The sequence below is a fragment of the Hyaena hyaena genome, unplaced genomic scaffold (genome assembly GCF_003009895.1).
Source record: "Hyaena hyaena isolate Hyena2069 unplaced genomic scaffold, ASM300989v1 scaffold_1, whole genome shotgun sequence".
Lineage (NCBI taxonomy): Eukaryota > Metazoa > Chordata > Mammalia > Carnivora > Hyaenidae > Hyaena > Hyaena hyaena.
This window is the reverse complement of record NW_024080633.1, coordinates 11,191,425-11,206,643: the sequence shown is the minus strand read 5'-3', so window position 1 is coordinate 11,206,643 and position 15,219 is coordinate 11,191,425. Positions and strand designations below refer to the sequence as shown.

The 15,219-nt window shown below is 50.0% G+C and overlaps 1 protein-coding gene and 1 long non-coding RNA gene across 2 annotated transcripts; one reads left to right on the top strand and one right to left on the bottom strand.

Moving 5' to 3' along the window:
• Positions 1-3,228: 3,228 nt before the first annotated feature.
• LOC120228533 lies at positions 3,229-8,784 on the bottom strand. Its single transcript, XR_005527522.1, has 3 exons — positions 8,744-8,784; positions 6,205-6,292; positions 3,229-3,266 (listed from the first exon to the last, which is right to left on the bottom strand). It is a non-coding gene; the product is annotated as an uncharacterized LOC120228533 (long non-coding RNA).
• A 1,522-nt stretch (positions 8,785-10,306) lies between these two features.
• Positions 10,307-12,145, top strand: CENPBD1 (CENPB DNA-binding domain containing 1). The gene has a single exon (XM_039225898.1). The coding sequence runs from the start codon at positions 10,502-10,504 to the stop codon at positions 12,143-12,145; it is 1,644 nt and encodes a 547-aa protein (XP_039081829.1). The 5' UTR covers positions 10,307-10,501.
• Positions 12,146-15,219: the final 3,074 nt, after the last annotated feature.

Here is a 15,219-nt window from a genome sequence, read left to right as displayed (position 1 = left end):
GAGCGCTTTTAGCCTGGGGTATGCACCTACTTCCATCTTAATAAACAGAAAGCAATTCAGGAACAGCGATTAAAATGTGGTATGTCCAGGCACTAAGACTCCAACTGCCTTGGAAATCCAGAAGGTGTGCGGACAACACTCTTACACTGACTACAGTGCAGTCCTAGGATACAGAGCTGCTTCAGGAACATTCTGTCCCCCCGCGGCACGCACCCTGAGAAAACTGCCAGGGAGAGTGAAAACCTAGTGCCAAAGGCCCACAAACTATTGTTGCCTCTCTCCCCAGCCACTCGCAAGCGCACATGCCCTCTGGGAAGCCCTTCAAAGACGCGGCTCAGGGCTGCGCCTGTTTCAGTCTGGCGTTCGTCTGCTCTCACCACCATCTCAAGTCACTGTCACACTGCTACTTCTGGAAAGGAAACAGAGTCAGGGCTGGGTGATGAGGCTGTGTCCCCAACTGTGGCATCTTCTGCCCGCCCCACAAGCCTAATACCCGTTAAAGGTGGTCCCCAGAGCAGCTAAACATCCCAGCTTCTCTTCTGCACCAGCATCCACAGACACCCGGACGACTCTCACATTGGGGCGTCCCTGCAGTCCCCACCATGCCTCAGTCTCTTATTTTCTGGGTCGCTGCCCGGCTGACCAGTCCTGCTTTCTCCAACGCAGCACGCTATCAGCTGGGTACACAGCTCAACAAGGTGACGCCCAAGGTGCGGGGTGTGAGCCAGCGCGCACCTATGTAACCTGGCCCAGCGCAGGGTGGGGACTTCCTTCTGTAGCCTCTTATTTAGCTCCCAAATATTTTTTTGCAAAGGTATGTTCTCTTCATTTTAAAAATTAGAAGAAAATTTTCTCCTAATTTTAGTTAGAAGAAATAACAAAGCTACTTTACAACAAAGTTTGCTATATAAGTTTCGGGATATTACGGGTTTTTTATTCCCAAATGCATCAGGGAGGGCTGCGCTTCAGTTTACTTACTTCCCGTGACACCCTAAGACGCCATCAGGCGATCACACAACAGCTGAGGAGGAGGAGCTGGGAGACGGTGCAGTGCTCACATGCTGGACTTTTCCAGCCAACAGGAAAGTTCCTGAGTGCAGAGGATCAGGTCCCCCCGCCTCCGCTGTGCACCACGGGGCAGGGGGGCGGTGGGGGGAGGCTGAGTACTGCGCTGAGTGACGAGAGCCAGGGAGGGGAGACAGCACTTCTCCTTTCAGTGCTCTAGGCTGCGCCTCAGAACAAGTATATCACTGTCACGTCACTGTCGGCCGTGCCAGACCTGGAGGGAACTCTGGAACCTGCCAGAATGCAGACACAGGAAGACCGCTGTCTCACCCCTCCTCTCCTGCAGGAGGCAGATCCTTGGGAGAGCGGGGCGGCAGCTGCCATTCCCCCACCCAGCAGGGAGCAAGGGCCTCTCTGGGGACAGGTGTGCGGGCAGACAACACACGCCTCGGCCAGAGACCCTGGGGGGAGACCGTGGTTTTCCGCGAACATCGTCACACAGAAACAAGTCCTGATCTTAACGGCGTGTTACTCAGGGAGATGGGCCGAGGGCAGCGAGTCCTCTGCTCCCGTGTAAGCTTACACTTGCGCCTGAGGAGCACACCACCCGACTTCAGCGCTCAGCAGGACAAGCCAGGGAGGACCCAGCCAGCACAGCACAAAGCCAGGTGTAGACAGGTGTAGACAGCACTGGCCCACCCTGCTCAGGGTCAGCCAGCAGGGCAGGGACACTGGGAGAAAAGCTTTATATCAGACTGAAGATTGGAATTTACATATAAATAAACAGTATTAGGTCTTAGAAGCAAAAGCTAGCGAATGAGGAAGTTAGGCCACGTTACGGGGTTACAGGGACCTCCGCCCAGCAAGAACGCGGGCATGACAGTGCCCGTGAGGCCGTTACTGGAAAAGTCACACTGGCCTTGTGTACACGGAGGCTGGGAATGTTCAGGATCAGAGCTCACAGGCCACAGGGGGGGACTCACCACCATAGGCACCAGGTCCTCCCTGGGTGGACGGACTGCGAGGTCCCTCCCAGACCCCTCCCCAGGTAATACTGCATGATCTGCTTCTGGGCTATTTCCTCCCCAGGATCTCGAAAACAGAAGGAGAAAAACCCCCTGGCAACACCTGCCCCCAAAACAGCAGGACGGCGCATACATCCCTGTCGTCCCAGAGGAGCTCTCCCTTGTGGGACAAGATTAGATGAGGGTGGTTCCTTCATGAGACGGCAATTTCTTTTCACAAATATTATGTGAGACATCGTGCAAATGCTCCTGCCTCACCCCCCACCACACTCCGTGTGTGGTGAAGCCAGAGCCAGGGTCTGAGAGCCAAGGCCGCTGCTCGGCACCTGTGAACACAGTAGCTCACCGCGCCCCCAGGAGGGCAGAACACCCCCAAAGAGCTGACATTTCCGGGGCTTATCTCTTATCTGGGTCTTTTACAATTCAGATGGAAATCTCCATACTTTCATAATTTTACGCTGGTCTCTTAGAATCTCTGAAAACAAGTGGAGCGACTGCACGAAGCCTGAGCAGGGCAGGAACGGGCTCCCTGGGAACGTGAGGGCCGTGCCGGGTCTAGTGCCCGCATGCACACAAGCCCGCCGAGGCCGGCTCCACCGGCAAAGTCACCCTGCTGTGCTCCCCCACCTCCACCTGCTCCAGCCCCAGCACCCTTGGACTCACCAGTTCCTAAGAGAAAACAAAGCCTGACACCAGGTACCAATAATTACAACTTCCCAGAGAAAGAGGATTCAGAGAACACAAAAATGACTTCTAACATACAATTTTCCTAAGACTGGTGCTTTCTGGAGGTTCACAGGGAGCAGGACAGGAAGAGGCCGGGCAGAGCTGAAACGTTAAGTGTCTTGTCCGGAAGGGCAGGAGAAAAGCCTGCCATGCCCTTCTCAGGGCAGGACGCAGGTCAGAGTAGAAGAGACTACCAGACCATACCAACCCCAGATATCTCCAGACAAGATGGGAACTTAAAACAATTTCTTAAAATCTCCAGGTAATCACCAGTGACTGGAACATACATACCAGGCATGATCCAGGAAGCATTGCTGTTAAATAGTTGGCACTTTGGAGGCCAGCTGGGTGGCTCAGTTGATTAAGCCTCTGACTTCAGCTCAGGTCATGATTTCGTGGTTCGTGGGTTCAAGCCCCGCATCAGGCTCTGTGCTGACAGCTCAGAGCCTGGAGTCTGTTTCAGATTCTGTGTCTCCCTCTCTCTCTGCCACTCCCCTGCTTGTACTCTGTCTGTCTCAAAAATAAATGAAAATTAAAAAAAAATTAAATAGATGGCACTTCGGGCACGATACCCCTTCTCCTCAGAACACTGTGACCCACAAACTAGATGACTGAATCCACCCTCTCAAGCCTCTTCCTGCAACAGACACGTAAAGTGCAAAGCAGTTCAGAGCACACATATCCAGCCCCGTAAGCACCTGAGGGTCCCCATCCCACCCTTCTGTCAGGTGCAAAGTATGTACTGGGGGAGACAGGCTGGATGCAGGACATGTCCACCTGGGGTTCCCCAAGTACAATCTAAGGGTCAGGAGGCTTGAGCGGTCCTAGAGAGCTAGGCACACCCAAAGAAGAACCCTCCCTTCCCCATGTAACTACATCAAGTACAATTTCCAGGCAAATTTCCAAGAAGTGCTTTTGCACACACAAAAATGACAAGGAGGGGAAACAAAAATGATTAACTGTTATCATGGTGTCTGCCAGGCATTTAGCTTTGTTTGACCTGCATGATCTTCAACTTATAAGAAGTAGATACATTTGGTCCTCTGGGTACAGAGCTTCAACAACCTTTGGAATCTCCTAGGGGGTAAAGGTGTCTTTCACTGTTCATAACAAGCTTCTTTCAACCACACTTGAGTCTGTGTCAATGAACTGACTTTTGGAAAACCCCTAAGGATGGAGGCTGGTTGCCAAGAGAAGCAACCAAGTGATTAGAAGGTTAGGAGTTTCAGTCCCACCCCTGACTCCAGGAAGGGGAGAGGAGCTGGAGGCCAAACTAATCACCAAAAACCAATGACTTAATCAATCACATGCCGATGCAAGGAAGCCTCCATATAAACCCAAAAGGAAAGAGTATGGAGCGCTTTTAGGTTGGTGGACAAGAATGAACCCACATTCTGTGCTAAACTCCACGGGGACGGAGGCTCCTATCCCGGGGACCCTACCAGACCTTGCGCTTCATAGTTCCTCACCCGGCTGTTCATTCATATCCTTTAATGTCCTCTGCAATAACCGGCAATGCAGCAAGCACACTGGTTTCCTGAGTTTGTGAGCAGCTCTAGCAGAAGGTGGGCATGGACACCTGACTTACGGCCAGTCAGTAGGAAGCACGGGTGACAGTCTGAAAGCAGAACTGGCATCTGAAGTCAGGGGGTGGGAGGCCGAGGCAGCGTTTCAGGATGGAGCCCTGAACCTGTGGAATCTGACGCTAATTCCAGGCACACAGTATCAGAACTGGGTTAAACTATAGGACACCCAGCTGGTGTCCCAGAAGTGGATGGTGGAGAACCCGCCCCCGCTCCCCCACACACACATATCTGTGACCAGAAATGGAGCTGCAGAGGTGACACGGACCACCTAAGAACATGGGAAACTAACCCAAAAGTTAGGAAAAAAAGCACTCCCGAGTAGGGAAAGGTGGCCTCACAGAGGCTTCCGAGGCGGTGATCCATCCATGGCCATGTTTCTCCACAGCCAGTCAACAACAGGAAACGGAAGGGCCTAAGCAAAAAGCCAAAAAAAAGTCCGAGGGCAAACAAGCCACTGTCCTGCCCCGTCACAGGCACGCCAATCCGATAATCCCAAACCAAAGCCGTGGAAGCCCAAAGGCCTAGGTGACCCGGGAACAGACAAACATATTACAGGACAAAGCAAAACTTTGCATAAATGAGGACACCTCAGAAGACGGTAACTGCTGTGTTTGTAGTAAGGCACGTAAACACACTCCCAACACACTTCTATGAGTCTCTTCCTATTCCCTGCTTATGGGGACTGAGCAGAAGACATTCCACAGGGGAAACACAGCTGATAAATACCCACATCACCAAACCGTGAGGCTTCGGATCTGAAAGAGGAAGGCGGAAACTTGGAAGCGATGGGCACGACAAGCAAAGAGAATGGCAATGCCACACATGCACAGGCCCGCCTGCTCGTCACCTCCCGAGCAGATGAACCCCGAAAGTAGCGGAGGCCTTAAAAATGTAAACCGCTGACAGTTTTAAAACACCAAAGTCAGGGACGCGTGGGTGGCTCAGTCCATTAAAATGTCAAATTGACCCTTGTACCTTTTCTTGGAGTTGCTGCTTTTTCTAAGTCTCTGTTTCTTCTAAAGAATTTCTCAAACCCTTAGGGACAGAACGACAAGGTTCTGGCACTTTAAAAGCACAGGACACACTCTGGGGCACCTGGGTGGCTCAGTCGGTTAAGCGTCCGACTTTCGCTCAGGTCATGATCTCGCGGTTCGTGGGTTCGAGCCCCGCGTCGGGCTCTGTGCTGACTGCCAGCTCAGAGCCTGGAGCCTGTTTCAGAGTCTGTGACTCCCTCTCTCTCTGACCCTCCCCTGCTCATGCTGTCTCTCTCTCTCTCTCTCTACACTAGAAATAAATAAAAATATTTAAAAAAAAATAAAAGTAAAGTAAAAGCACAGGACACACTCATGTAAGCTACCACACTGTAAGACGAGGAAAGGGAGTACGAGAAAAATCAGTTTTCTGCCCTGACTTCTTGTTTGATGCAATCAACACGCAGCTACAAGCCTCACGTACACACAGGGCCTCCAAGGGGACACTGAGCACGGGCCTCAGCTGCTGCGGGGCAGGCGCCCTCCAAGCTACCTGGAGTCCGCACATCATCTCTGCTGTGCTTCCCGAACATGAGGCTCAGCCTGGCTGTCACTCAGATATGCAGAAACAAAGGTTTGTTCTCATGCATCCCAAAAGATTCACCTAGAAACTTCCTTCTGAAAGAGTTTCTCTTTCACTGTCCAATCAAAACCATAAAGACGGGCTGCAGGGACCCCGAAACGGGAAGACTGAAGTCAGGCTCAATATGGAAACTAGAAAAGGGAGGAAGCACAGGGCATCCTGAGCCAACACCCACCCTGGCCCCTGGCCCCCCCACTCACTCGGTTCTCGTGATGTTATGCCAATGATGATGGAAGAAAGATAGGTACCTTTGGGTGGTTTTGAACAGAAGCCACTGAGAAAATGACGTCAGTCTCACCCAAAGAGCCAGCTGCTGAAAGCAGATCCATGGAGGCACTGGAAAGAGAGAGAAGATGAGCTCCTCCTGCCATTTGATGGGCCATTTTCTCATAGTAGCATTACAGGTGGGAAGGGACCCCAAAGTGCAGCCTTGTTTATCCGCTTAAACGTCCCATTAAAATAGAATTCCAACAGGATAAACAGGAACTAAATTCACTGCAGAAACACATAAATAATTTTCACAGCTCGTGCTGTCAATGCCCCCAGCCCCACTCCCACCGACTCCCTAGCCATTTCTTGCCAGAGACAATTTTGGTCACTGAAACTATTAGAGCCTCGAGAACAAACTTGATTCTAAGATTAAGTCACACAAAATTTTAAAACCAAAGGATATCTCTGATCAGCCAAGGGTTAGTATTTTTGTCAGACCTAAGAGAGCAAGTACTTTTCCAGATCCTGTGTTTTTCTTCAGTCCCCAAAAAACAAAATGCCAGTTTTCACCATGAGCTAACGATATTTAACATCAGTTAAGGACAAGACCAAAGACGACTTAGATTTTTCACTATTATAGGTCAAAAGCCATGAGAACAAAACAAGCACAAGGAAAGCCACCATATTAAAACAACGAAATCTAAGCACAGTCAAGAACCCAGTATTGATTATATTCCAAAAAAATCCCAACATAAGCAAAGATTTGGATCATCCTCAATGTTTTATTTTATGAAAATAAGTGTACAGCTGACAACACCCATGTTATTTCAACCAGGCTGTCCCTCGTGGGGAGGCAGGCTGGTCCCCGGGGTAAATTCATTGCCCAGTGATTTTTAACTTGCTAATAAGCCAAACTATTACATCCTTATCAAATGCCGAAGTGGACTCAGAAGCAAGGTAAGCTGTAAGACAAATAGGAAAACCAGGGAGAAACCCGAACGGGAAAGCTCCGGAAGGAGACGCAGCCGGTCAGGGTGACGGGGCTACCAGGACCTCCACACCGTGAATGAAACCGCCGGCCGCAGCGAGTCCCGCCACACACGAGGACCAGAGTCTGCTGCGAAAGGAACCATGAGGCCATGAAGACACCACAGAGGGCTGTTACTGTAACGTGCGATCTAGACAAAGGGGCACGGAAGGGGGTGCACCTGCACCTCCTCCGATCCTCACCAGCGGCCCTGAGAAAGGAGGTGCTGCCGTGCCTCCCGCAGAGGGTGAGTGAGAGCCTGAAGACAACTGGGAGCTGGGGGCAAACGGAGGGGAAACCAGGCCTCCCAGGGTCTCTGCAGCTCCGCCCCCAAAGGGGGCAGAGCCGGTGGCCTAGGGCCCTAGAGGTGCTAAGTACTGTGCTTCAAGCCTCCAAAACTTGATAAAACATCCAATTCCTTTACTTCAATTCATGACTTGATCTTCTCCTGATATGGGTTAGGGAACCACATTAGGTCAGAGGCAGTTCTGGGAAACATAGTCTGTTATCGGGGTTTGTTTAGATGAGCAGACGCGACGCCAAGACATGAGGCTGGGCACAGCAAGCCCCGTCCGCAGGCTAAGTGCCACTGCCCTTTCTTTCTGGTCAGATCCTCAATCAGGTAACCCTGGTGTCCCAGACTGACACAGACACAGCCGCACCAGGCGCCGGATCTTCAATCCGCTGGCCAACTCCAGCTCAACAGCTCACTTCCTTCAGCATTCAACTATCCCACCTATAATAATACGGTATTTATCCCTCTCCATTCCCTTCTCTTCTTCTACTTCCCTTCTTTGGCTTTCTTTTCCTGCATACCTCATACAACCACCTAACCTGCCACAACTGGTTTGCTGTCTTGTTCTCCTCCTTGCATGGCAGGGATGGTGTGGCAAGATCACCAGATGAGAAAATAACTGCACGAAAGCCTCCAGAACATAAGCTTCCTTTGATGGGTGTTAACTGCCAGGGTGCATCTTTTGACTCTAAAGATGATGCCTGCCTCTCCAGCTCTTACATGCCCCCCTCAACCTACAAATCAAACGAGAGCAGCCACCGGGACAGAGCCCTTGCCTGTCCTGTTCACCGTGATATCACCAGCTTCTTGACTGTCAACAGATGAATGACTCAGTCTGGGGGTCGGGGGAACCTCAAAGATCATCCAACTTCCTTCCTAACTAAAACCACTGAGGCCATCAAAGTTCAGTGACTCATGAGACATGTGTGCTGTCCCAGTCAATTATTGACTTCCACACATGTTAATAGCCAGAACGTCCCTCTGCAATGCTGAAATGCCACAGGTGAAAGGCTCTGCTTTCATCAATACTTCTAGAAACATCCCAAAATGAATAGGGATGAGAGGGAAAAGTTCATTCCTGAAGACAAGACAGAAGATAAATCCACGGAATCCTTCTTCCTTCACTCCTGTCCGGAAACCAAGATACCTTTCTTGGACCAAAAATCAGAAACTGCACATTTGTGCATTAGGAAAAATTAAGCCAATGCGATCACTGCACCCTGGGAGGTATCAATCAATACAGAAACAGAACCACCTTAATATATGGAATCCTAAGGGGCGCCTGGGTGGCTCAGTCGGTTAAGCATCCCACTTCGGCTCAGGTCATGATCTGCAGGTTCACGGGTTCCAACCCCGCGACGGGCTCTGTGCTGACAGCTTGGAACCTGCTCCCGATTCTGTGCCACCTTCTCTCTCTGCCGCTCTCCCAGTCGCACTCTCTCGGTCTCTCAAAAATGAAAAAAAAAAAAAATTTAAAAACGTACAGAATCCTATTTCATAGTGTCTAGCCCGAGGGAAGGCATACAACAGAGAAGTATTTAAAAGTAAAGGCACTGGAGCAAGGCGGCTCTGAACCACAAGCTGAGAGGACCCTGACCATTCCTCTCCTCGAGTTATAGCAGCGCTTTCCCGCAGAAAGGGTTCAAGACTCACATGAGAGAATTCGTGTAAAGCCCTTAGCACGGAAGCCTTGAAGCAGTATTCGCCGTTATGAGAGGAGAACAGCGTTCAGTACACGAGAGACACTACGGCTGGCAAAACTCTTTCACGAGCAGTATCACATGTGCTTCAGAGAGCAAGTCTGTGAGGTCCGTCAGACGTTACCTCTAGGCGCAGGAGCAAACGGGCTCGCAGTCGCAGACGGTGCCCGAGAAGACCCTGTAGGCCTGCAGCGGGTCGGCGTCGAACGCAAGTCGCTCCACGCGGGGCTCTTTGGAGAAGGACCGCGGGAGCAGGGCCGGGAGCGTGCGGCGCAGGGCCTGGGAGGCGGCGGGAAATTCGGAAGGCCGCCTCGGCCGCGGGGACTGGGCTCGCGCCCCGGGGCCCCACGCCGGGGATGCGGGGGTCGCCGCAGCCAAGCGCCGCGAGTCCGCTCCCCCGGACCCCTCCCCGCGACAGCCGGCGCACCCGGATGGCGTCACCACGGCGTCGAGCGGAGCCCCGCCCCCGCCTCCCGCCGCCTGCGGGCAGAACCTCCGCGCTCACCTGCCGGGCTGTTCCGAGGGCTGTCACGCCCGCCCTGACCGTCCTGCCGCCTCCTGGGCCGCCGCCGCATCTCCGCAGCACGGCGAGGGGCCGGGCCGCCGCCACTAGCCGGGGCGACACCCCCCCGCCCCGCCCTCGCGCCGCAGAAGCGCAGCAAACAAGTCAAAGCAGCGCCACACCCCCGTCCCGCCCCCGTCGGCGCCGGAGGCGTCGCGCACGCGCAGTAAGGACCGGGCGCCGGCTCGGGGCCCCTCCTCAGACGTCCGCCCGCCCTAACCAGCCGGCGTTTCACGGGTCTGAACGCGAGCGCCGCCGTGTCCTGTCGGAGAGGGGAGCGCGGAAATCCCAGCGAGCGGCTTGGGCTGGATGCTATGAGCGTACCCAGCGCCTCCAGACCTATTTTAAGTCGGGCATCTCCAAGGACACATATTTCCCGGGTCCTCCGTGGGAAGCGGCTCACAAAAGCTGACGCCGTCCCCGCTCGTCCGCCCGCCGCGGGCCGCTGCCGCTTCGCGGCCCCTCAGGAGCGGAGGCGCCGGCTCGGTGTGCGCCCCGCAGGAGAATTAACTTGCGCGGAGTTTTGCTGTGTTCTGGGTCACAGCAACGCACGCCGGTTTTAATGTTCCTGCAGACGTGCTGCCTGCGGATTGGACCCTCCGAGTGACTCCAGAGGCCTACGCTGCCTGCCTTCCAGTCGGGAGCACCTGCCTGCGCCTCCGGGCAGCCCCGTTTTCTCTCCCGGGTTTTGCAAGGGAGCAGAGAACAGCCACGGGCCTTCCTGCACCTGAGACTGCTGTGATTTTATTACATGTTGGAGGCCGGAATGCCTGGGAAAAGGGCCCTACATGCGCCAGCCGTCCCAGCTGCCAAAAGGGAACGAAAGGCAATCACCCTCGACATAAAATTGGAAGTGTTAAGACGATTCGAAGTGGGTGAAAAGCTCAGCCAAATCGCAAAGGCCTTGGGCCTTGCTGTTTCTACAGTGGCTACGATCCGAGATAATAAAGAAAAAATCAAAGCGAATTCACAAATAGCTACTCCCCTGAGAGCCTCTCGGTTGACTCGACATCGAAGCGCAGTCATGGAGACCATGGAGCGATTGCTGCACGTGTGGCTTGAAGACCAGAGCCAGCGAAACGTGCCCCTGAGTGTCACAATTATTCAGGAGAAGGCAAAGAGTTTGTTTGATGACTTACAGCGTGAAAGAGGTGAAAGCTCTCAAACAGAAAAGTTTAGTGCAAGTAAAGGGTGGTTTGTGAGATTCAAGGAGCGCCACTGTTTGCCCCACTTCAAGATAAACAGCACGCCTCCTGGAAACAAGGACATATATCTAGAAGTGCTGAGAAGCATCATTGAAGAAGGTGAGTATACCCCTCAGCAAGTTTTTAATGTAGATGAGACGGGGCTTTATTGGAAGAGAATGCCTGAAGGAATGTTTATTTCTGTGGAAGAGAAAGCTGAGCCAGGCTTTAAATCATCCAAAGATCGCTTGATGCTGCTTCTTGGTGGCAATGCAGCTGGGGACTTTAAGTTGAAGCCCTTGCTGGTGTACCACCTGGAAACCCCCAAGGCTCTGAAAGGCTACTCCAAGCCCAATTTGCCTGTAATTTGGCGCTCAAACAAAAAGGCCTGGGCAACCAGGAGCATCTTTCAGGAATGGTTCACATACTTTTTTTGCCCTGCTGTTGAGAAATACTGTGCCCAGAATAATCTCACCAACAAAGCATTGCTCATCCTAGACAATGCCCCATGCCACCCAGTAGATTTGAGTGATCTGTCTGATAATGTAAGAGTGGAATATCTTCATGACAGTACAGCTGACTCGATCCAGCCAATGGGTCAAGGCATAGCCTCCACCTTCAAAGCTCATTACGTGAGAAGAACTTTTGAGCACATTCTAGAAGCGACAGATGGAGAGGATACAGCCATGATCAGGGAGTTTTGGAGAAACTACAGCATCATGGATGCCGTAGACAACATTGCAGTAGCTTGGGAGCAGCTGAGACCAGCAACAATGAACAGTGTGTGGAAGAAGATTTGGCCCGAGTGTGTTCAGTTCCAGAGTGTTTCCCAAACAGATAACATTTCACAGCTTAAACAAAACATTGTGACCCTTGCCAAGAATGTGGCTTTCGAAGAGGTTGTAGAAGCCGATGTGGACCAGTTGCTGAGGTCCCATGAGGAAGACCTTTCAAATGAGGAGCTGCTGCAGCTAGAACAGGAGCCTGCAGGAGAAGAGGAGAGTGAAGATGCCCCACCTGCCCTGCGTCAACTAACCACAGGAAAACTCTCAGCAGCCTTCTCACATTTCGAGGCAGGCTTACAGGTCCTTACAAGTAACAGCACTAACGATGAGTGGAAACTGAAAGTTTCAAGAGCAATCAGTGATGCGATAAACTGCTACAGGGAATTGTACAATGAGAAAAAGCGGCGCTCAAAGCAACTATCTTAAGTCATTTGTCAGTGTGTGTGTGACAAACGTTCATCAAAATAAAGTCAGAAGCAACAAGATGGCCTCGACGGATGAGACCCAGCCACACCTCTCCACTTGCAGATGGTTTACATCCTTGGAAACTCTGTTTCTGGTATTTTCATTCTGACACCTGAGAGTACCAAATTTTGTCATTAAAATTTCAATTTAACATGTTCTTTAGAATAACCGCATGCAAGAGTCCCCAGGAAAATATTTCTTTAAAAAGAGAAAACTGCAGGGTGCCTGGGTGACTCAGTCCGTTAAGCACCTGACTCTAGATTTTCGCTCGGGTCATGATCTCACAGTTTGTGAGATTGACCCCCACGTTGGGCTCCACACTGACAGCACAGAGCCTGCTAGGGATTCTTTCTCTCCCTCTCTCTGCCCCTCCTCTGCTCATGTGCATGCTCGTTCTCTCAAAATGAGTAACTTTAAAAAGAGAGAGAGAAAACTGCAAGGAGGAGACTAGCTCTTCTAGACATTAAAGCAAACTATAAAACTTCTGTGATTAAGTCAGTGCAGTAGTCAGACCTGTGAACGAAGATTGGAAGCCCCCAGTTTTTTTTTTTTTTAATGGTGCAGTACAACTGGTTAATCATTTCGAAAAAGATAAAATTAGACCCATGCCTCAACATACACAAGATTAACTAAACAGATAAGGGATCCAAAAGTAAAAATTGAAAACATACGAGCACTGCAAAAACACACAGATGAATGCCTCTTTGACCTGGGTGCTGGGAAACTTTCCATGACTTAAGATCCAGATGAAATAAGAAAAGTTCATTTGAATTTATAAAAATTACTGTAACAAAAGAGCTTTTCCATAGGGGAGAAACACTACAAACAAAGTCAAAAAAAGTTGACAAACTGGAAGAAAATATTTGCAACATCTCACAGATCATGGGCTAATCCCTGATATATGATAGAACTCTTAGGATTGAAAAGGAAAAAATACCAAATATCCAATAGAAAAGTGGACAAAGGATATAATTCATGAATAAATAAATTAGATCTTGAAACATGAAAAAAGTTCGACCTCATTCATGATTAGAGGAATGCAAATTAAAGCTACACAGATACTGTGTCTCACTAATTAGATTGGCAGAAAATCAAAAAGTATGACTACACACTCTGGGCTAACAGGTCCTCCTACATTGCTGATGGGAACGCAAATTTGTATAACACGTATGGAGGAACATCAGACTCATAAAAAATAGATTTCTTTTCATTTAGCAATCCCACTTTTAGGACTGTACTCTGAAGATGCACCTCCAACAAAAGAAAATCCATGAGCACAGATTATTTGTTTCATCCTTGTTACTGCAAAAGTGAGACAGCCTGAATATTCATATATAGAAGAATGGTCAACTATGAAATGGTTACTACATTGTATGTAGTATAATATAATCTAGATGTAAATGATGATAACAGTAATAAAAGAGAAAGAACGCTGGACTAATAGGGAATGGCTTCCAGGGTATACTATTATTTGAAAAAAGAAACATGCAAAACAACAGTATGCTATTATTTTTATGGAAGAAAGAAGGAGGAGGGGCTCTTGGATAGATCAGTCGGTTGAGCATCAGGCTCTTGACTTCAGAGCTCAGGTCATGATCTCACAGTTCATGAGTTCAGTCCCCATGTCAGGCTCTATGCTGGCACTGCAGAGCCTGCTTGGCATTCTCTCTCTCTCTCTGTGTCTCGCTCTCTCCCTGTTCCTCCCCCATTCACAGCTGTCTCTCTCCCAAAAAATAAACTTTAAAAAAGAAGGTGGGGGTGCCTGGGTGGCTCAGTCAGTCAAGCATTTAACTTCAGCTCAGGTCATGATCTTGTGGTTCATGGGTTTGAGCCCCGCGTTGGGCTCTGTGCTGACAGCTCAGAGTCTGGAGCCTGCTTCAGATGCTGTGTCTCCCTCTCTCTCTGCCCCTCCCCTGCTCATGTTCTTTCTCTCTCTGTCTCTCAAAAATGAATAAATGTTAAAAATTTTTATTTAAAAAAAGGTGTAAAGGAAATAAGAACATATACAATTATCTTACTCATTTATGCAAAACGAAACACATAAAGGAGAAACCTTTAGTGTCTTTAGGAGACTAAAGACATTGGTTATCTGATGGGGGGAAGGAAAGGAACAGGGGAGGAAGATATTTGACGGGCCTTTTGTAAATTTTTTTTTAAGTGCCTTTTAAATTTTTTTTAATGTTTATTTTTGAGAGAGAGGGACAGAGCACAAGTCAGGAGCAGGCCACAGGCTCCAAGCTGTCAGCACAGAGCCTGATGTGGGGCTTGAAACGAACCTTGAGATCATGACCTGAGCTGAGGTTGGACGCTTGACTGACTGAGCCACCCAGGCGCCCCAGGGTTTGTTTTTTTCTTAAGATTTTGTTTTTAAAATATATATATATTTTTTTTTTAATTTATTTCTGAGAGAGAGATAGAGCAGAGGAGGGTCAGAGAGAGAGAGGGAGACACAGAATCTGAAGCAGGCTCCAGGCTCTGAGCTGGCAGTCAGCACAGAGCCCGATGCGGGGCTCGAACCCATGAACCATGAAATCATGACCTGAGCCGAAGTCGGACGCTTAACGGACTGAGCCACCCAGGGGCCCCTAAAATATATTTTTTTAAGATTTTATTTTTAAGCCACCTCTACACCCAATGCGGGGCTCGAACTCACAGCCCCAAGTTCAAGAGCTGTATGCTCTACCAAATGAACCAGCCAGGCGCCTTGGCCTTTTGTAAAGTTCTGACTTTAGGAATCAGGTTAATATATCACAACAGTAAAATAGGCAAATAAGGGGTGCCTGGGTGGCTCAGTTGCTTAAATGTCTGACTCTTGATCTCAAGGTCATGAGTTCAAGCCCCATGTTGGGCTCCGCACTAGGTGTGAAGCCAACTTGAAAAAACTTTTTTAAAAATGGAGGACATGAATGGCACCATATTTCACATGAATTACATACCTACAGTGAAAGGGAAGAAGCAACCAAGTGAATTGTGAACATTGTGTTTTGACTGTTTGCCCTCAGACTGAAAACAAAAAAGAACTCAAAAAATAAACT